The following is a 19,571-nucleotide window of genomic DNA, read 5'->3' as shown; positions in this document are numbered from 1 at the left end:
GAATTATTGGGAAGTATACATAACTCTTTTAATCATTTGATTAAATAATTAAACTGTCACATGTATGAATGAATTGATTAAATAATCAAATTGTCACATGTATGAATGAAAAACATATAGTATTGAGAAATGTCAATTCTATATACAGATTTCAATTACGTTAAGAGATTAATCTCCATTGTTTTCTTTTGTTGGCTTAATCTCTATAGTTTTATGCGAGAGACACCTTGATTTTTTTCTTTTCTTCTTTTAAATTTCATGAATTAGATGCGATTATTTTTGAACGGTTAGATTCAATATTATTCTCACAAATCACATAAAAAAGCGATTCAATTATACTTTAAGGAAAATGGTAACTTGTACCCTAAAGGCACAAGTTTAGAAGTTAAATGTAGAAACTTAATTTTAAAAATTGTGCATTCAATGTCTTGAAAGTTTAAAAACTTATTTTTTCAATACAAATTTTATTTTAATTTCTTTTTTACATCCTTAACTTTTGCCTTAAGGCACAAGTTACCATGACCCATATTTTAATCAAATGATTGAGCCCAAACTATCAATAAGTTCTATCAAAGAAGCCGAACTTCGCTTTATTGTGACCGCTTTCTCTTAAGAATAAGATAGTTAGCAAAAAAAAAAAAGATCCAGTTATATTTTTATACATAGTAGATATCAAATTTAAAATCTCAAGAAATCCAAATTCAATAGATTCTATCAACTATTTTTTTAACAAAATACATTGTAACGACTTTTATGAAGTTTCATGCGAATGTCACTCTTGAACCCTTGATTTCAACCCTCATCTACAAAAACAGACTCACGCCCAAATTTAGGTTAACTTTCATGAACTTCCACAAAAGTATATGAGCTGCACAATTATATTAGCCATTGTTGCAAAAATTTGTACTTGGACCACTTTGTGAGCGCACTTGTTGACATGGATCTCTTAGATGAAATAAGAGGTAAATTTTTGGTTGAAATATAAGGCTCTGTTTCCTTTGTGAATCTTGAATTCAAAAATTTATCTAAATTTTGTACTAATTGCCAAATGGTTGGTCGAATGACCGCTCATTGTCGCAAAAATTCTCAAGTCGTTAAAAATAAGAAATTATAAGCGAGAGACCCATAAACCTACTACTTTAAGATTTTGGGTTATAGTGCGGAGTCATCATCACTTATGTGGTTGATTCCCTAGACTATTCTCACCATCCACCCGTGATATCAATGACGTGGTTCAACAAAGTGTTTGATCAAGCTCCTTGTATTGAAAGTTTTCTTGGCAAGTTGTTCAGGCGGCATGTCTTGTTGAGAGAAACTACAACAACTGTGCAAGCAAGTGGTGTACGGATGAAAGAACTTTTGTTTGAGAGGCGAACATGATGAATTGATGGACTCATACTTGACCACAGAGATTGTTGTGACAAGTGTGAGTTAGAAATCATACATTGTTTAAAAAGATGAAGATCAAACACTTTATAGATCTGTCACACTTGTATAGTTGCTTTTGATCTGAAGTGGTTAATCCTCCGAACTATCTCATTATCCAATTGATTCTCTCACATTGAAAAACATGAAGGGTTCGTGTTTTTAATCTCTATATCTTTTAATTCATCTAGTTGTATTTTTGAACGAGCATTCTCTCACATCCAAAATTCAATACGAACAAAATTGAACATGCGGAACCCATTCTTGCTTGCAAAAGAGCGGTAATTTGTAAGGGTTTTCTCTTCCCTCCCAAATATATAAAAATAGGCGTAAACGAAATGAAAAAATGTTAGACTGAACTCACAAAAGAAACAAGGCAATACTGTGCAACATTGATCATTTAACTTTATTTAATACTTCAAATATATTAATTTGTTTTTTCATGTAAAATTAACAATATAGTTTTAAAAACATTAAAAATGTTATTTTACTTTACAATTGTATCATCAATTCGTTAAGATTCCTAATCCTCCAAATTTTCATCCAAGCCGCCGCCGTCATATTTTTCTATAATCATTACGGAAGACAACCACAAGTCATTGCACATTACTTGATAAAGGCCAGAGAAGAGATTCTACTATGAATGTTCCTGAAAATATTCCTGCTACTTTCGTTTATTTATCTTTCGATTAAATTTCGGATTATTATCAAAGGGTTAAAATCAAAAAATGATATTTTCAAAATATTTTCAATTATAAATGGTTGGCATTCGATTATTTATTTATTTTTATTATAAAGAGGGCCGAAACCCATTTGATGTTCAATTTTTAATGATGATAATTACATTTTTTTTTAAATAAATGTGCTGGCACACACATCACACACATTTACACATCGATTTAATAACTTATTTAACAAAGATTTATACTTGCGGAGAGCTACAAATTGTCAATATATATAAGATTGCTAACTTACTTCCATAAAAAAAAAAAAAAAACATTTTATTAGAAGAATTTATACTTTAACCATTTTATTAGATACACTTGGGTCTGGATCGAGGTTGGGACCTCTTCCATCCAAACCTGATTAATAGCCACCGGAGAGATTAGATTCGCAAAACAATTTTACCATTAATAGCCACTGGAGAATTGTATGGCCTTCATGATTCAATGCAAATATAGCAAAAAACTTCTAATAATAATTTTGGAAAACCATACATTTGTTGCGTTAATTAACACCAATCATGATCACCCTAAAAATACACATTAATTTTCTTATCCTTCCCTTGTTTCATTATGCAAACCATTCAAACTCGTTCTAATGAGAGGTTCACAAGTCACCATGACAAATTTGGATTTCAAACACAAACCTCAAAATAACTAAACCTTAATTAAGCATAGCAGGTCACATATATAAACACCCTCACAATCCTCTCAATCATCATTCATCAAGCTTGGTTTCGGACATAACATCCGAAAGAAAAAGAAACTAAACACAACTTTAATTAAGCTTGTGTGAAAAGATGGGTTTCAAAAGCTCTTCTCTTCTTTGCTTGGCTCTTTTCCTTGCAGTTTCTTCTTCCATTCATGCACTTGACATCACAAAATTGCTAGGTCAGAATCCTGATTTTGCCGCCTTCAACAAACAACTGACCGAAACCAAGCTTGTTGACCAAATCAACAGTCGCAATACCATCACCGTCCTCGCCGTCAGTGACGGCGCCATGTCTGCCATATCCGGGAAATCTCCACAAGCTATCAAGGCTATCATGAGCACCCACGTGGTCCTCGACTATTTCGATGAGAAGAAGCTCAGTGAAGCTGTGGGCAGTGGCATACTCTTGACCACCCTTTTCCAAGCCTCAGGCCAAGCCAAGAACCAACAAGGGTTCCTTAAGGTTAAACTCATTGGTGAGGGTGAGATGGACTTTGGATCTGCTGTGAGTGGTGCTCCAATCGACGTTGCCCTTGTGAAAACCGTTGTCAAACAGCCTTACAACATTTCCATTCTCCAAGTTGCCAAACCTATCATCTTCCCTGGAGTTGATTCAGTATCTACTGCAAGCGCTCCAACTGCGGCAAAGAATGCAAGCTCTCCTTCGGCTGCTAAAGCTGATGCTCCCACAGCTGAGACTCCTTCAGAGTCCGCGACTGCTCCTTCACCTTCTAAAGAGCCCGCCACCAATGCTCCCGCTGAAGCCCCAACAGCCGAAGCTGCAGGCCCAGGTGGGGCTGCTGCCGATGCTCCACCTCCTAGTAGCTCTTCAAGGACTGTTGTAGGTTTGGTTGGAGCAATGATGTGCTTCGCTTCTCTCTTGGTCGTTATGTAGAGTGATGCAGAAAACACAATGTTTAATAGTCTATGCATTTTAATTGTAATAATACACGAAGAGGAAGGTGGATCCTTTAAATAAAAAAATAAAAAAAAGCACAAGCTAGGGCTTGTTGTTATTGAAACTATTTGTCAATTACATCAAAGTCTAGTTTGTTTTAGTATTCGTGACGGTTTAATGGAAAAAATATATATGATATGATCATATATTTGGATTGAGGTTTTCAATCTTATTTCATTTTCTATTTTTGTTTTTCATTGTTCTCTTGATATTAAATTTGATTTTTTCCCTTCTCTACATTTTCTCTGCATGCAATGTTTTTTAACTAAATACCAATATGTTGATAACAAAAATAAATGCGATACCTTATTCATTTTGCTCCCTTTCACAATAGAGTTGAACGATAAGAAATTTTCTACCTCCTCATCCCACCAATCCGTCGAATTCCACCACACACTCAATCAAAACACATATCACACAAGCCTTGAATACCAAGTTACTCATTATATATTTTAATTTACTCTCAATTTCATGTTATTCCCCCTTTCATCTTGTTCTTCACGCACTAAGCAGCACATCTCCCTTTCATCCTCTTCTCCACAGTCTAGCCATCTTTCCTATATATCTTCTTCAGTTTTTTACAAATGTGAACTGCATTATATGTCAATATAGTTTTTTAGGGTTAATTATTGTTTATCGCCTTGCAATATGAGCGAATTTCGGTTTACCTATTGTAAAAAAAACTTTGGAAATCCAACTCTGCAATATAAAAATTCTTTGGAAATGAACCCTAATGATGTCATTTGACGGGTTTAAAACGTTGAAGTGGCACGCTAATTGTGCAAATAATTATTTACTTCTGTGTTTTACTTTAGTTTATTTAAAGCCTTAAATTCTTATCTTTGTTATTTGTCATTTTGGATTTTGAATAACTAAACTTAGCATTTGGAAATACACAGAACTTAACCACTTCAATCTTAACGGAATCGACACTCTACTTGCTCTTTATTTACTTATTGTGAAAGTGTATACTAGCACTCAATATGTATTGAAAATAATCACTGTTTACAAAGATGGTGAATGGAACACTAGTGGAACCTATCATTCCCGGTAGAGGGCTTCACCCGGGTGACCCGATTTCACCCTATATATTCATCCTTTGTGCGAAGGGATTGTCCGCCTTGATTCATGATGCATAAGGTCGAGGCGACATTCATGGCACTCTTATTTGAAAAATGTATCAGTCATGTCACATTTATTATTTGCGAATGATTTCTTCCTCTTCTCTGGAGCATGTGAAAGCAAGGCGGTAGCAATAATGAATATTTTAGCCACGTGTGAAGCAACATTCGGGAGTTAATTGCAAATACATTGCGGGTTTAACAAGTTCTTGGACATGCGAGTATTTGGGATTTCCATCTATGATTTGAAGAAGTAAAAAGGCTACCTTCATTGTTGTAAAAGATAGAATTAGGATAAGATTAATTAATGGAGTAGTCGTTGCCACTTACAAGCAGGGAGATAGGTTCTCATCAAATCATTACTTCAATCTATACATTCATATTTGATCAGTGTATTCCTCTTGTCGAGATCCTCTTCGTCCTTCAAATTTCTTGTTTGTTTATGCGTGTGGTCAAAAAGAGACAAGCTACACTCTATTCAGAGGCTGAAAGCGATCTTTCTCTAGAAGACGACAAATTGGTTAGAGGCTTCAGATGCTGGTAGGGCTTTAGATGCTTGAGGACTTCAGAGGCTCTGCTTCTTCAGATGCTTCTGATCCAAAAGTTGACTTATGGTTGATTTTTCTTCTAACTTTGTTCCAAGTCTTCAGCTTCTCACTTGCTTCAGATGCTATTATATATGTTCAGAACCTTGTTCTTTCATAATCAAAACTTGATTTGATAATATGAATTTAATTCTATGCTCCTGCACACTTGAACACATATTAGCCTATCCAATTGTTCACTTATACCTTATTATCATCAAAACTCTGGAGACATTGTACAAAACCCCATTTTGATTCAACATATTACTCCGTCAACGACATTATATACCATGTGGAACGAACTAACAATATCGCATTTGTTGTGGCCTAACACCAAGCAATATTGGAATACAGATTCATCAACTACATGTTCGACAAAGACACGACTAGGAAAATTTACAACACGCCGCTGCTGTCCTCGGTTCGGCAAGATTTGGATACTTAGAGGTTTGAGAAAGATGGTAAGCACCCAGTAGAGCGCATACCAAGACATTATTAACAATGACAATGCCTCTCTTCAGCATAAAGTGGCAGGTTATTGGAGCATTATTTGGAAAATCAAACTCCTGCCGATCGAACATTAAGAACTTCTTATGGACAGTCTATCACAAATGCTTAATGATTAGATTGCATCTACAAAACAGAGGACTACGATGTCCCACTGTATGTGATGTCTGTACAGAGAAAGATGAAGATTGAACCAATGTGTTTTTAGGTTGTACCAAAAGCATTAGGTGCAGGCAGGGTATAGGTTTATGTAACACCATTCTGCATGTACTACATTCTGCTACCTCATGTGTTGCAAATATGTTTGCTATTCTTAAAATTGTATATGTCAAGCAAAAGAAAATATTAGGTGTCACTTTTTGGAGTGAAATAACAAAGTGTGGAATAATGTGAAAATAACCAAGACATCTGTTAACCAACTGGCAGAATGCTCAAGTTACTCGCAACACAAGGGCAAGTCCAACGGGTTGTGGGGAACAAGTGCAATGGAATAAAACAAGTGTAAGTCGTTATAAATGCAATGTGAATGCCTCCTTTTCCCATTCACTTAATAAAGTCGATATTCGAATCTGCATTCGTGATGAGGAGGGGCGGTTTGCGCTCAGCTCACCAAAATGGAAAGGATTGCACCATTACTTGACGTAGAAAGGGGAGAAGGTCTTGGTCTTTTATTAGCCTTTCAATGTGCTAGGGACATTCATTTGGTGAACACGGATTTTGTGATGGACTCCAAAACAGTAGTTCATAGTTAGGTCGGACTTTGGGGTGTGCAAATCACTCAATGAAACTGGGCCTCCTCAAGGTATGGGCCTAAATAAAAATTATAGCCCAATATATGGAAACTATACCTAAAATTCTAATATAAGGCATATAATTAAATGGCTTATCACAAGTCAACGGTGTTGCTTATATCTTATCTAGGTTAGCCTTATGGTATGCTAGTTTACAACTTTTTGTTGGCATACATGATGTATTTATACTCTTATTATGAATGAAATGTGGTAAGCTTATTTCCATAAAAAATAATAATCCAACAACTCATTTACTATGGATTTGACTCCTAAAATTTACGAAATTCAATTATTTTTATTGAGAAATGTTAACTAGTGCCTCCGAAGTACTAGTTAAGAGCACAAAATTAGAAATATTATATTGAGAATTGTGAAAACGTGAGTATTTAACTTTTTAAAAGTAAAAAAATTGGTGTTTCCAATAATTTTTTTTCTATATTTAACTTCCTTAACTAGTGCTCCGGGGGCATTAGTTAACAAGACGGAAAATGTTAACTAGTGCCTCCGGGGCACTAGTTATGAAAAACAAAGGGCGGTTTTCTCTCATATTAAGAAAAATAGGTATTACCAAAAATGAAAAGAAAAGTCTATCATTTATTTTTTTTAATAAAAAAGTCTTATCATTTTTTTTCCTCAAAGAAAAAAAAATAGACACATACAAAATAAAATATATTTTTGGTTGGAGTGCCAAATAGTTTGAGACGTATGGAGGAACAACATTCATCAAACCTTTGTACGAAAAAAAATGAACAAACTTAAATGGAGGAGAGTATTATCTTCTCCTTTTAAGGTCAAAATATACACTCTTCTTCTCAATTATGCAAAACATATTAGATAAAATTATATTTTTATAAGAGAAATATGAATTACATTTTTCTCCCTTATGTTAACACTCTCGTTCCTTGAGGAATGAGACTAGTATCCAAGGTTCGGCTCGAATGTAAGTAAAGTATGGTAAAAATGGTTATAGTTAGGAATAAAATTCCGGTTCTTCTCCCCTCTTATGTTTTTTTTATAGGACCTCCCATTTTAGCATGTATTAAGTGAGTGAGTATCTATTGTGAGAGATAAGAGGACTCATTAATGGCCATTAAATTAAATTATGTGGCTCAAATTAAAAGCTTCATATTAAATTAATACACATGATTCATCTTTACTAAGTTACCCCTTCCCCTTCCTCATTTTCTATCAATTTTCTCTTGTATTCTCTTTCTCGAACTCCATTGCTCACCAACTTGTTGCACTACTATACACTCTAATAATTAACTCTACTAGCGATGTAATAAAAGAATTCTTTTCAATGGTCTATTAGATTTAAGGGTTAATGGTGTTTAACCCCCTGTAATATAGGTCATTTTTTGTTTTCCTCCTGTAATTTTTTTTTTTTTGAAATACCCCCTAATAGGTCATAAAAAAACTTTATTATTTTTTTTTTGCAGAATTCTTTTCGTTTTTTTACAGGGGGATAAATAAAAAAAAATATTTTACAGGGAGGAAAATAAAAAATGACCTATATTACACGGGTAAAACACCATTAACCCTAGATTTAATTTGTTATACCATATAACAAATTTGTTATACCATATAACAAATTCAAGAAAAATGAATTTTGTATAACTCCATTGCTCATTTTTCTCCCGTATAACAATGGTAGTGATTATGGTGCTCAAACCACGCATCAATGGTAATGTGAGGATTTTGTTTCTACTAATTTTAAAATGATATACAATTAATAAATTAGAAAAACCTGATGTTTTTAGAATAAAAAAACATAATTTTGGGCTTTGTTATATGACCTTATAAATTAATTTTGAGAGACATAAAATTAGGGATAGGAAGGCTGAGATATGAATTGGAGATGAGTTTAGTATACATAATAAAAAACATGCAGGAAAAAAAACAAGTAGGGTTGGTTTATGGAAGAGAAGAGAACTTGCAATTTTGAATTGCATCTGTTTCCAATGGAGAAGGAAGAAGAGGAAGGGAGAACCGGTAAAGATGATGAAGGAGACGAGGAAAAAAGAAGGAAAAAAATTATGTGTAGTTAATTTAATAAGGAGCTTTTAATCTGAGTCACATAATTTAATCTAATGGTTATTAATGAGTCATCTCATCTCTCACAATAGATACTCCTCTCACTTGACCTCCCATCTTATGTAAAATCTACATTTCTTATCTTAATTTTATTTTAAAAAATTCTAATAGTCTAGCAACGAAAATATAAGACAGAACAAACCAATAACCCATATCTTGAAACAAGCTACTCCTTCTAACACCCTAAACCACCACTCTTTTAAACCACCACTCAACCCCTAGTACGCGGAGAAGACACAATAACAAGGCAAAAATCTTGAATTTTAAATCTGACACTCCCGATCTCAAAGCAAAAACGATTGATCCACCAAAACCTAGAAACAGATCACAAAAATAGTCAACAATTCCATAAATATTGAATCTAGCATATGACTCCCAAAACCAGATAGAAGGCAGAAACAAATCACTAAGGCAATCAACAGTGGTGATTTGGTGACAAACAAAACCAGATCGGAGGCAATCATAATGGTGGTGTGGTGGTTCAAACACAACCTGAACAAAACAACTCCATACCACTCCAATATCTTTGACAAATACCTCCATTAAAACATATCTTAATGTACATGAAAATATAAGATGAGACCAAATCCATCCACTATAAAACACAAAACGAGCGCCTTCCCACTCATTGATCAAGAATAAGACAACAACAAAGAAGAGGTGAAGGTAGATCAAAGAAGCAACAACTCAACAAAACTACAAGGCTACAACCCAACAACATGACCTGAAATACAAAGCGAACATTCGACAACCCATAAAAACAACCATCTTGACGACCGAGAACATCCAATGACACACGACCTTAGAGAACCAAAAACTCACGTGAACCCAACAAAACGAACAAAAATACAAAAAAACCTCAACAGGACGAACAACAACAATCGACGAGCACAACATTGAAATAAACATTGGGAGTGACGATTGAACAACATTTGAAACCAAATCCATACTTTGACCTAGAACAAATAAAAAAACAAACGATGGAGAGCCTCAAAAGAACAACCCAAAAAGGTTGTCATCAACAAACTAACCAATTGAAGCTTGAAAAGAAAGGTAGAAGTGAGAAATATGGAATAAAATGAACCGATCTGCGACGACAAACCAAACTCAATCATGTAGCGTCGACGACTGGGGCAAGAGGTGGTGTTATTATTATGAACACATGATCACCATCCTACACACCAAGGACAAATGTCTACATCTTGTTGAAGATGATACACACACATACATACATACATATACACACACCATCAAATTATTATTATTACTACTACAAATAACATTTAATAGTTGTTATTTTTCTTTTTCAAGGTTTAACGTGGTTTTAGATTTAAAAATAACAAAATGGAAAATGATGTGCATATTATTAATTAGATAGTAAAATTAAAATAAATCAATTAAAACAAAATTAAAAGTAACCAACAAAAATAACATTTAATAGTCTTAATGACTATATTACATTGAACTAGACAAAAAAATTATACATCGAATAACTAAGGTATTTCATCTCTTGATACACTATAAATCTTTTTGTACCATAACATCATCACAACTGCGTGAAGAATTGTCTACGGAAAAAATTTCATTTTAATTTTTCAATTTTGTTTTAATTGATTTATTTTAATTTTTTTAAGGATGATTTATTTTAATTTTAGTATCTAATTAGTAATATGCTCATCATTTTCCATTTTTTTAATCTAAAACCGCGATAACCATAAAAAAAAATGAAAACCAAGCTAAACCATTTAAATTTGTCATAAAGTAGTTGCATAGAGAGAGGTTCACATGTCACCATGACATAAATGGATTTCTTCAAATATTGATTTTGATTTTTTTTAAATCTAAAACCATGCTAAACCAGGAAAAGAGGAAAAGAAAAATAAAATAAAAAAGTGAAAACCATGCTAAACCATTCAAACTTGTCGTAAAATAGCTGCATAGAGAGAGGTTCACATCTCACGATGACAAAAATGGATTTCAAAGACAAACCTCAAAATAACTTATCCTTAATTACACATAGTCGGGAACATATATAAACACCCTCACAATCTTATCAATTCTCAAGGCAGTCTTGGTTTCAGGCATAATATCCGAAAGAAAAGATGGGTTTCAAAAGCTCGTCTTTTCTTTGCTTGGCTCTCTTCCTTACAGTTTCTTCTTCCATTCATGCATTTGACATCCAAAAATTGCTAGATAGAACCCCTGAGTTTTCCACCTTCAACAAATACCTCAACGAAACCAAGCTTGTTGGCCAAATCAACCGTCGTAATACCATCACCGTCTTCGCCCTTGATAACGGCGCCATGTCTTCCGTATCCGACAAAATGCCAGAAGCTATCAGGGCTATCATGGCCACCCACGTGCTCCTTGACTATTACGATCCAACGAAGCTCATTGGAGCTATGCGTAAGCGCGAACTCTTGATCACCCTTTACCAATCCTCAGGCATCGCCGTGGACCAACAAGGGTACCTTAAGGTTAATCGCACTAGTGACGGTGATTTGGCCATTGGATCTGCTGTGAGTGGTGCTCCAATCGACGTTAAGCTAGTGAAAGTTGTTTTCGCCCAGCCCTACAACATCACCATAATCCAAGTCGCGAAACCTATCTTGTACCCTGGACTTGAAACACAAACCTTGGGTGCACCATCGAATGCAAGCGCTCCAGCAGCTGAAACGAATGTAGATGTTTCTTCGGTTTTTAAAGCACCGCCGGCAAAGGCAAAGAATGCAAGCGCTCCTTCGGCTGCTGAAGAGCCCATCACAGAAGTTTCAGATTCTCCTTCACCTTCCGATGAGCCCAGCGAATCTCCCGTTGAAGCCCCTGCAAAAAGCCCATCTTTGGCTCCCGGTCCAGGTGGTGATGAGGTTGCTGCCGATGCTGCACCTACTAGCAGCTCTTCAAGGATTGCTGTAGGTTTTGTTGGAGCAGTGATGTGCTTCGCTTCACTCTTGGTCGTCATGTAATGTAGAGTGATACATTCAGAAAACATAATGTTTAAGAGTGTATACATTTTAATTATAATACATGAAGAGGAAGGTTTTTTGAAACATGAAGAGGAAGTTGAATCTTTCTACTGTAGACTTTAGAAAATAGATTACCACTTAATATGCTATTTCATCCATTTTCATTTTTCATTGCCTATGGCTTTAATTTGTGATACGTTAGCCTAATTAAGGTATTTTTTGGCCAAATTAAAATCTTATACAACTTGTGTCCATTATATATATATATATATATATAATGACTATCAAATTTAATATTATTTTTTTTACAAATAAAATTTAACGGTCTTACACCATATGCATTGAATTATTGATAATATATAATCTTTTTATATACTATACGACCTTCTTCTTTTTTGTGAAGGAAACAACTCAATTCATTTCATTATCAATCATGGACAAAATATACGACAATACATCAATATAGAGATACGATTTAGTATTACATGAGGCTACCTTTACTATTTTATGGGACATCCCAGTCACTTTCTTTTGACTAAATTCAACATGAGAATTTTGAAATTGTTGTGAAACAACTTCTTGCATATACTTCCTTTTCTATTTTTGTTTTTCATTGTCATGTTCATATTAACTTACTACAAATAATAAATTTGAATTTTCCCTTTTTATATATTTTCTTTGCATGCAAATTTTTTAACTAAATTGTTCCATATAATTTTTTAAATATCATAATGTAAACTCAATTTCATTCCGTTGAACCCACACGCTTGCAAATTCTATTTGCAAGCACTGTTGCACTATAGAAGCCTTGAATACTAAGTTACTCACACACTCAACCCGTCTCCTTTTCATCCTTTCATCTTCTTGCTCACGCACTCAACCCCCATCTCATTTTCATCATCTTTTTCTCCACACTCTAACCATCACCTTATATATATATATATATATATATATATATATATATATATAGTTTTGCTAGAAGACACCTTTTATAAAGATGTCTTTTAGCAAGTTATTCTATGAACATTTGCTAAAAGACACAACTAACTTTTATGAAGGTGTCTTTTAGCAAAGTTATAACTAAAAAGTGGAAATCACACCTTGAGGTGTGGGTTACTAAAAGACACCTTCATGGGTGACTTCTAGAAAAACCCATATATATATATATATATATATATATATATGTATATGTATGTATATATGTATGTATGTATGTATAATTACGGTTATGTATATTATAATTGTGGTGTATGTCCTTACAAATTAGAGGAATGTGAATAAAGTCTGGGTACGAAATAAATTTCTTTTTTGATTTTAACTATTCGATTTGATAGGTATGTAAATAAAGTCTGGACACTGAATGTTCCAACCATTAATTGCAATATGGACTTGGGCATTTTCATCGCTGGCTTGTAAAGTTACACCATAAGCCGGAACATTTGGCATAACCAACATCTTTTTTATTTGTTCTAATACTTTTTCATCCATCTCATTCACCATAATTTGACCCCCAAGGCAAGTAGTGGCAAACGTATTCGGTGGAATCATTGGTAAATATCATGCCTAAACAAATTTTGGCTGAACTTGTCATAAAAGTTATGCCTGAACAATGTACAGTTGAACACGGGGTAAATCTTATGCATCAACACATTGTTATTGTTGCTGTGGAGACAAAAATATGATTTGTGAGTTCACCTTCATGGTCCCACTCACTGTTCAATTTGTTTTCATCTTTCAAAATTCTCTCTTAGCCAATTAGATGTGTGATCTGCTGATGTCATGACAACATTGTTGATTTATGGATTCTTCAACTGATAAGATGATATTTATGATAACTTTCACTTGAGACAATTATCCACTTTTAGATCAAGCGAATATGTTGATAAAGAGACTTCGTTTCTTAGTTGTTGGTTTCTAGACTACTCCAAAAAGCGTCTAGTGTGGAAGCATGAACTATTACATAAAAAGACAAAAATAAAGTAAAGGAAAGCTATAAAGGAATGATAAAAGTATATGTAAAGATTTGTTTGATTTGATGTGTGTGTTGAATATCTTTACAATGGTATATTTATAGACTTAGAACAACTAAGCACCTCCGCTAACATTGCTTGCCACATTGTTGACCCACTATCTACCACTATCTACCACATTGTTGCCACATATGTAAGATTAGAGATAATGATGACAATTAATCATATTGTGTTTTTAGCAGTGTTTAGGAGTAAGTTTAAAGGCTTTATAGAAAGTTTTCATTTCTTTTAGTTGAATTTGTTAGTAAATCAATGGATGAGCATGGAAGAGCTATTAAGCGTACAAGATGTTAGGTATTTGTATTGGCTGCATTATTGCTAAAACAAATATCCTTGTTTATGTTGTTGGATACAATATTCCAACATGTTTTATGCATTTCTGTAAGATGTTGGATATGATGTTCCAACATCCTGGAACAGTTCAGTGTGCCTGGTTTCATGCCTACTTGTACGCGCGCTTTATCTTTTTTAAGGAAACCACTTTCCCATATCTTGCTGACCAAGCAACGCGCATATCTATACAAAATCAGTTGTGCTTTTATTCCCAAAAGAGCAACAATAGTTTAGGGAATAATTGGATATGTTTGGAAGTTCCGAAAAACGTTCCTACTTCTTAGGACTTTCCTTGTTTGTTCTGATTCGTGTTTTGTAGATCAGATGGACGATCTACTTTGTTATGAAGCCCAACAAGGTTATTTAGCCCATATTGCTTCAGTATAAAAGGAAAACTTCAAGACCTAATTGATTATTCAAGCCGTCATTTCTAAAAGTCTAGTTTTAGGGTTTTGAGTCTTTGTGTGTCTACTCTTGTATCGTGTTGATGCAAGTTTAGTACTGTTTTTTTATTTTTTATTGTGAGGCTTGCTTGTATCTCCTTGATACATGTTAAGGACTATTTATTGAGTTGTAAACTCGTGTCCTACACCAAAGCTTTTAAGCAAGGTTGTAGATTGTGTTTGAAGGTAACTTCACCATTTATTAAGGTTATCACAATGGACCAAAGACTTCAAATACGTACCTTGCTCAGAAACAGACCCATGCTTCACTCTGGATTCGATTCGTAGAGTTACCGCAGGAATATTGGCAGGAGAGAATTTTGAAGGAAATAGCAAGTGTGGTGGGTACCCCGATTGACATTGATGGACCGACACGAAACCGTACCTTTGGCCATTACGCAAGAATTTTAGTTAACATTGATCTTTCAAAGAGAGCTTATGATGAAATTCTTGTTGAGAGAGATGGCTTCGCTTTCAAAGTGGAGGTTCAATATGAGCGGAGACCGTTGTTTTGTCATCACTGTTTCGCTATTGGGCACAATGTCTCCACTTGTCGTTGGTTACATCCACAACCACCAAAGGACAAGAATGATCGAGGGAAACAAATTGTTATTGCCGAAGCAGCCCCCCCTAAACCAGCTTGGCAGAACAATGACGTGGGTGCTTCTACTTCAGCCAATGGTATAACTTGGACATGGGTTCCAATTCCGGTTGCTTCAACAGTTACCACCACTCAAAGAATACCAGTTATTGCATCTACTACATCACTGGCTTCCATTACTCTGGACATCCCAGCTTCTACTTCATAGATGGAGACGGTTTCTATTGCTACTTCAGCAGTGGCTACTTCTCAGATGGACGTCCCCGTGTCCGTTCCGCCTTTGTCGTCAAATTCATTCAATGTGTTTGACAAAATTTCTCATGAGGAGTTGCCACGTATTATGCCAATGTTAGATATTGTTTCCCCTATTGAGCACGTTGACGCGCATTTTGAGAGAGTAGAACAGTTGCATCTGACATCGCGGGAGGTGTTGGGGAACCCCACGGTGGATGATGTCACTGTTACGCTTTATGATGATGTGGAACACAATAGTTCGAGCCCGCGGGAGCTGGTCGAGAGTCCCAAGGGTTCCCACGAGCGTGTACCACATTCATCCCCTATTGAGCACATTGAGGTGCATGAGGTGTCTGTAGAATCGGTCCAGGTTAAGCCAGATACTCTTGTTGACCATTATGAGGTACATTCTGGGTCACGCCCCTCCTTGTTGTCACCGGTTGTGGTAGAGCACCCTCTTGCAGCTAGCATGCCCATGACAATTCCAGAGGAGCAAGAGGTTGTCGTTTTACAAAAGCAAGAAGTACATCCTAGCAAGAACATTCAACACGGCCTATATTTATGGGTCCGAGTTCGTGAATATGATAAAAGGTCAGATGCGGAAGACTTAATGCCGGTACTAACAAGGGAGCAGAAACAAAAAATTAAATTGCAACAAGTCTTCGCAAAGCAGCCCACTTAAACTTGTGCTCGGGGTGATAACCATCTGACGACTCAATGAATTTCCTCTATTGGAATGTTAGAGTCTTGGATTACAGTTTGGTTCATCTCATATTTACCGAGAAGGTAACTGCTGTGTGGATAAATTAGCTAACATGGGTCATTCAATTCATGGATGGTTTGGTTGTCTTCTCTCCCCTAATGAGTTGAATGTTGATTTCTTTAGGGATATATGTGGTTTTCCCAACTACAGATTTTCATAGCTTGTTTTTGGGTTATTTTTAGGTTTTTTCTTTCTTTTCTTGCTTTCTGTTTTATTTTGGAGGGTTTTGGCCTAGTTCCCCCTCCTTTGTATTTTTTCCCATTTTTTAAATAAATTTTTAGAGTTTGGCGGTGTAGGATGGAGATTTATCGGGGTACCAACCTAGTTGGGATATTGATGTTGCCTCTTGATGTGTGTCCACTCTCCTTTCTTATATATATAAAAAAAATTAACGCCAAATATTATTCCAACACTCACCACCACTCACCCACAAACGGCTGCTGATCCAACACTATTCTTTCTCCTTCATGCCACACCACCACTAACATCAAACTTGTTGTCCTTTTTTTTGTCTTCTAGAAGAATTAAAAAGGATACCATTGTCTCAATTTTTTCCAAAAGAGTTAAAAAGGATACCACTATCTCATTTTATTTTCACTTTTGCTTTTTAATTTCGACCGGAAACCATCCGGCGGTGGTGTGCGGTGGCTCTCTGGCGAAGGTGCCCCGAAATGCAAGAAGAATTAGAACAATAGAAAGATCTCACAATGAAGAACATAAATCTAATGTATTCTTTTCTTAAGCATGTTATAGGTGGCTGGAAGTGGTGACTGGAAAACTAGTCGACGGTGGTCTGTGGTGGCTCTCTAGGTGGCCGAAAGTGCTATGAAAATTCCAGATATGTTTTATGTTTTTTCAAATATGTTTATGAAATCAAACAACTTGCTTCAAGCTTCCATAGGTGATCAAGGAGAAGTATTTTGAAAAGATCAAGATTGTTGTCACTTTGATAAACCCCATCGTTAACGTTTTGGCTCTTATGGGAATGAGACTCTGGTAATTCAAGGTTTGACGGGAAGGTAAATAAAGTCTAGTAACAAATCCGCTTACTTAGGAATAAAATTGGGGTTCTACTCTCCTCTTATATTTTTTTAGAAGACCTCACATGTTATGTTAAAATCTACACTTCTCATTTTGAAACAAGAGTGAACATAAAGGCCATATTGTTGAACAAATGACTTCAACACACAAGATGAACGTGAATTGTGTTCTTTAAGACGTTTTAAAAATAAGCACTTGAAAAAATGTTTAACCAAATAAAATAAAGAGCTTATAAAAAAAGTTAAAACAAATCAGGAAAATAGAGATGGCGAGGTAAAATAATTTAAGGAGATAAAAGGTCAAGGTGAGAAAAACACAAGAAGGTGAGAAAAAAAATTCCATTTTTTTTGGATCTAAAACCATGAAAAGAAAAATAACATAAAAAAGTCAAAACCATGGTAAACCATTCAAACGTGACATAAAATAGTTGCATAGAGAGAGGTTCACATGTCACCATGACATAAATGAGATTTCTTCAAATTTTGATTTTTTTTTTAATCTAAAACCATGCTAAACCAGGAAAAGAGGAAAAGAAAAATAAAATAAAAAAGTTAAAACCATGCTAAACCATTCAAACTTGTCATAAAATAGCTGCATAGAGAGAGGTTCACATCTCACGATGACAAAAATGGATTTGAAACACAAACCTCAAAATAACTAATCCTTAATTAAACATAGTAGAGAACATATATAAACACCCTCATAATCTTATCAATTCTCAAGGCAGTCTTGGTTTCGACAATAAACCCGAAAGAAAAGATGGGTTTCAAAAGCTCGTCTTTTCTTTGCTTGGCTCTCTTCCTTACGGTTTCTACTTCCATTCAAGCATTTGACATCCAAAAATTGCTAGATAGAACCCCTGAGTTTTCCACCTTCAACAAATACCTCAACGAAACCAAGCTTGTTGGCCAAATCAACCGTCGTAATACCCTCACCGTCTTCACCCTTGATAACGGCGCCATGTCTTCCGTATCTGACAAAATGCCAGAAGCTATCAGGGCTATCATGGCCACCCACGTGCTCCTCGACTATTACGATCCAACGAAGCTCATTGGAGCTATGCGTAAGCGCGAACTCTTGATCACCCTTTACCAATCCTCAGGCATCGCCGTGGACCAACAAGGGTACCTTAAGGTTAATCGCACTAGTGACGGTGATTTGGCCATTGGATCTGCTGTGAGTGGTGCTCCCATCGACGTTAAGCTCGTGAAAGTTGTTTTCGCCCAGCCCTACAACATCACCATAATCCAAGTCGCGAAACCTATCTTGTTCCCTGGACTTGAAACACAAACCACTGGTGCACCATCTAATGCAAGCGCTCCAGCAGCCGAAACGAACGTAGATGTTTCTTCGGTTTTTAAAGCACCGCCGGCAAAGGCAAAGAATGCAAGCGCTCCTTCGGCTGCTGAAGAGCCCATCACAGAAGTTTCAGATTCTCCTTCACCTTCTGATGAGCCCAGCGAATCTCCCGTTGAAGCCCCTGCAAAAAGCCCATCTTTGGCTCCTGGTCCAGGTGGTGATGAGGTTGCTGCCGATGCTGCACCTATTAGCAGCTCTTCAAGGATTGTTGTAGGTTTTGTTGGAGCAGTGATGTGCTTCGCTTCACTCTTGGTTGTCATGTAATGTAGAGTTATACATGCAGAAAACATAATATTTAAGAATGTATACATTTTAATTATAATACATGAAGAGGAAGGTTTTTTGAAACATGAAAAGGAAGGTGGATCTTTCTACTGTAGACTTTAGAAAATAGATTACCACTTAATATACTATTTCATCCATTTTCCTTTTTCATTGCCTAAGGTTTTAATTTGTGCACGTTAGCCTAAGGTTTTTTTTTGCCCATATTAAAATCATATACAACTTGTGTCCATTATATATATAGTGACTATCAAATTTAATATTTTTTTTACAAATAAAATTTAATAGTCTTACACCATATGCATTGAATTATTGATATATAATCTACAACATAATTCATTTCATTATCAATCATGGACTAAATATAGGATAATACATCAATATAGAGATAAGATTTAGTATTACATGAAGCTACCTTTACTATTTAATGGGACACCCCATTATCTTACTTTTGACTAAATTCGACATGAGTTTTTTGAAATTGTTGTGAAACAACTGCTTGCATATACTATACTATATAATCTTCTTGTACCATAATCATCATCACGTTCACGTAAACATATACGATATGTTAGTTTATTTTGATTGTGGTCGCTTCAATATAT

At 35.3% G+C, this 19,571-nt stretch overlaps 3 protein-coding genes across 3 annotated transcripts; all 3 read left to right on the top strand.

Annotated features, from left to right (window-relative positions):
- Positions 1-2,898: 2,898 nt before the first annotated feature.
- Positions 2,899-3,790, top strand: LOC25481883 (fasciclin-like arabinogalactan protein 3). Its single transcript, XM_013610284.3, has one exon. It carries the CDS (start codon positions 2,948-2,950, stop codon positions 3,752-3,754), a length of 807 nt encoding a protein of 268 aa, XP_013465738.1. The 5' UTR covers positions 2,899-2,947; the 3' UTR covers positions 3,755-3,790.
- Positions 3,791-11,016: 7,226 nt separating this feature from the next.
- Positions 11,017-11,880, top strand: LOC25481882 (fasciclin-like arabinogalactan protein 3). Its single transcript, XM_013610283.2, has one exon. The coding sequence runs from the start codon at positions 11,017-11,019 to the stop codon at positions 11,878-11,880; it is 864 nt and encodes a 287-aa protein (XP_013465737.2).
- A 6,204-nt stretch (positions 11,881-18,084) lies between these two features.
- On the top strand, positions 18,085-18,948 carry LOC25481881 (fasciclin-like arabinogalactan protein 3). The gene has a single exon (XM_024776734.2). The coding sequence runs from the start codon at positions 18,085-18,087 to the stop codon at positions 18,946-18,948; it is 864 nt and encodes a 287-aa protein (XP_024632502.2).
- The last annotated feature ends 623 nt before the right edge of the window (positions 18,949-19,571 follow it).

This window comes from Medicago truncatula, chromosome 1 (genome assembly GCF_003473485.1).
Source record: "Medicago truncatula cultivar Jemalong A17 chromosome 1, MtrunA17r5.0-ANR, whole genome shotgun sequence".
Taxonomy (NCBI): Eukaryota; Viridiplantae; Streptophyta; class Magnoliopsida; order Fabales; family Fabaceae; genus Medicago; species Medicago truncatula.
This window is presented reverse-complemented; position numbering and strand designations above follow the sequence as displayed.

What these genes read in the sequence shown, in the direction of transcription:
- LOC25481881 (XM_024776734.2), top strand. Translation starts at nt 18,085, where the DNA reads ATGGGTTTCAAAAGCTCGTCTTTTCTTTGCTTGGCTCTCTTCCTTACG.
- LOC25481883 (XM_013610284.3), top strand. Translation starts at nt 2,948, where the DNA reads ATGGGTTTCAAAAGCTCTTCTCTTCTTTGCTTGGCTCTTTTCCTTGCA.
- LOC25481882 (XM_013610283.2), top strand. Translation starts at nt 11,017, where the DNA reads ATGGGTTTCAAAAGCTCGTCTTTTCTTTGCTTGGCTCTCTTCCTTACA.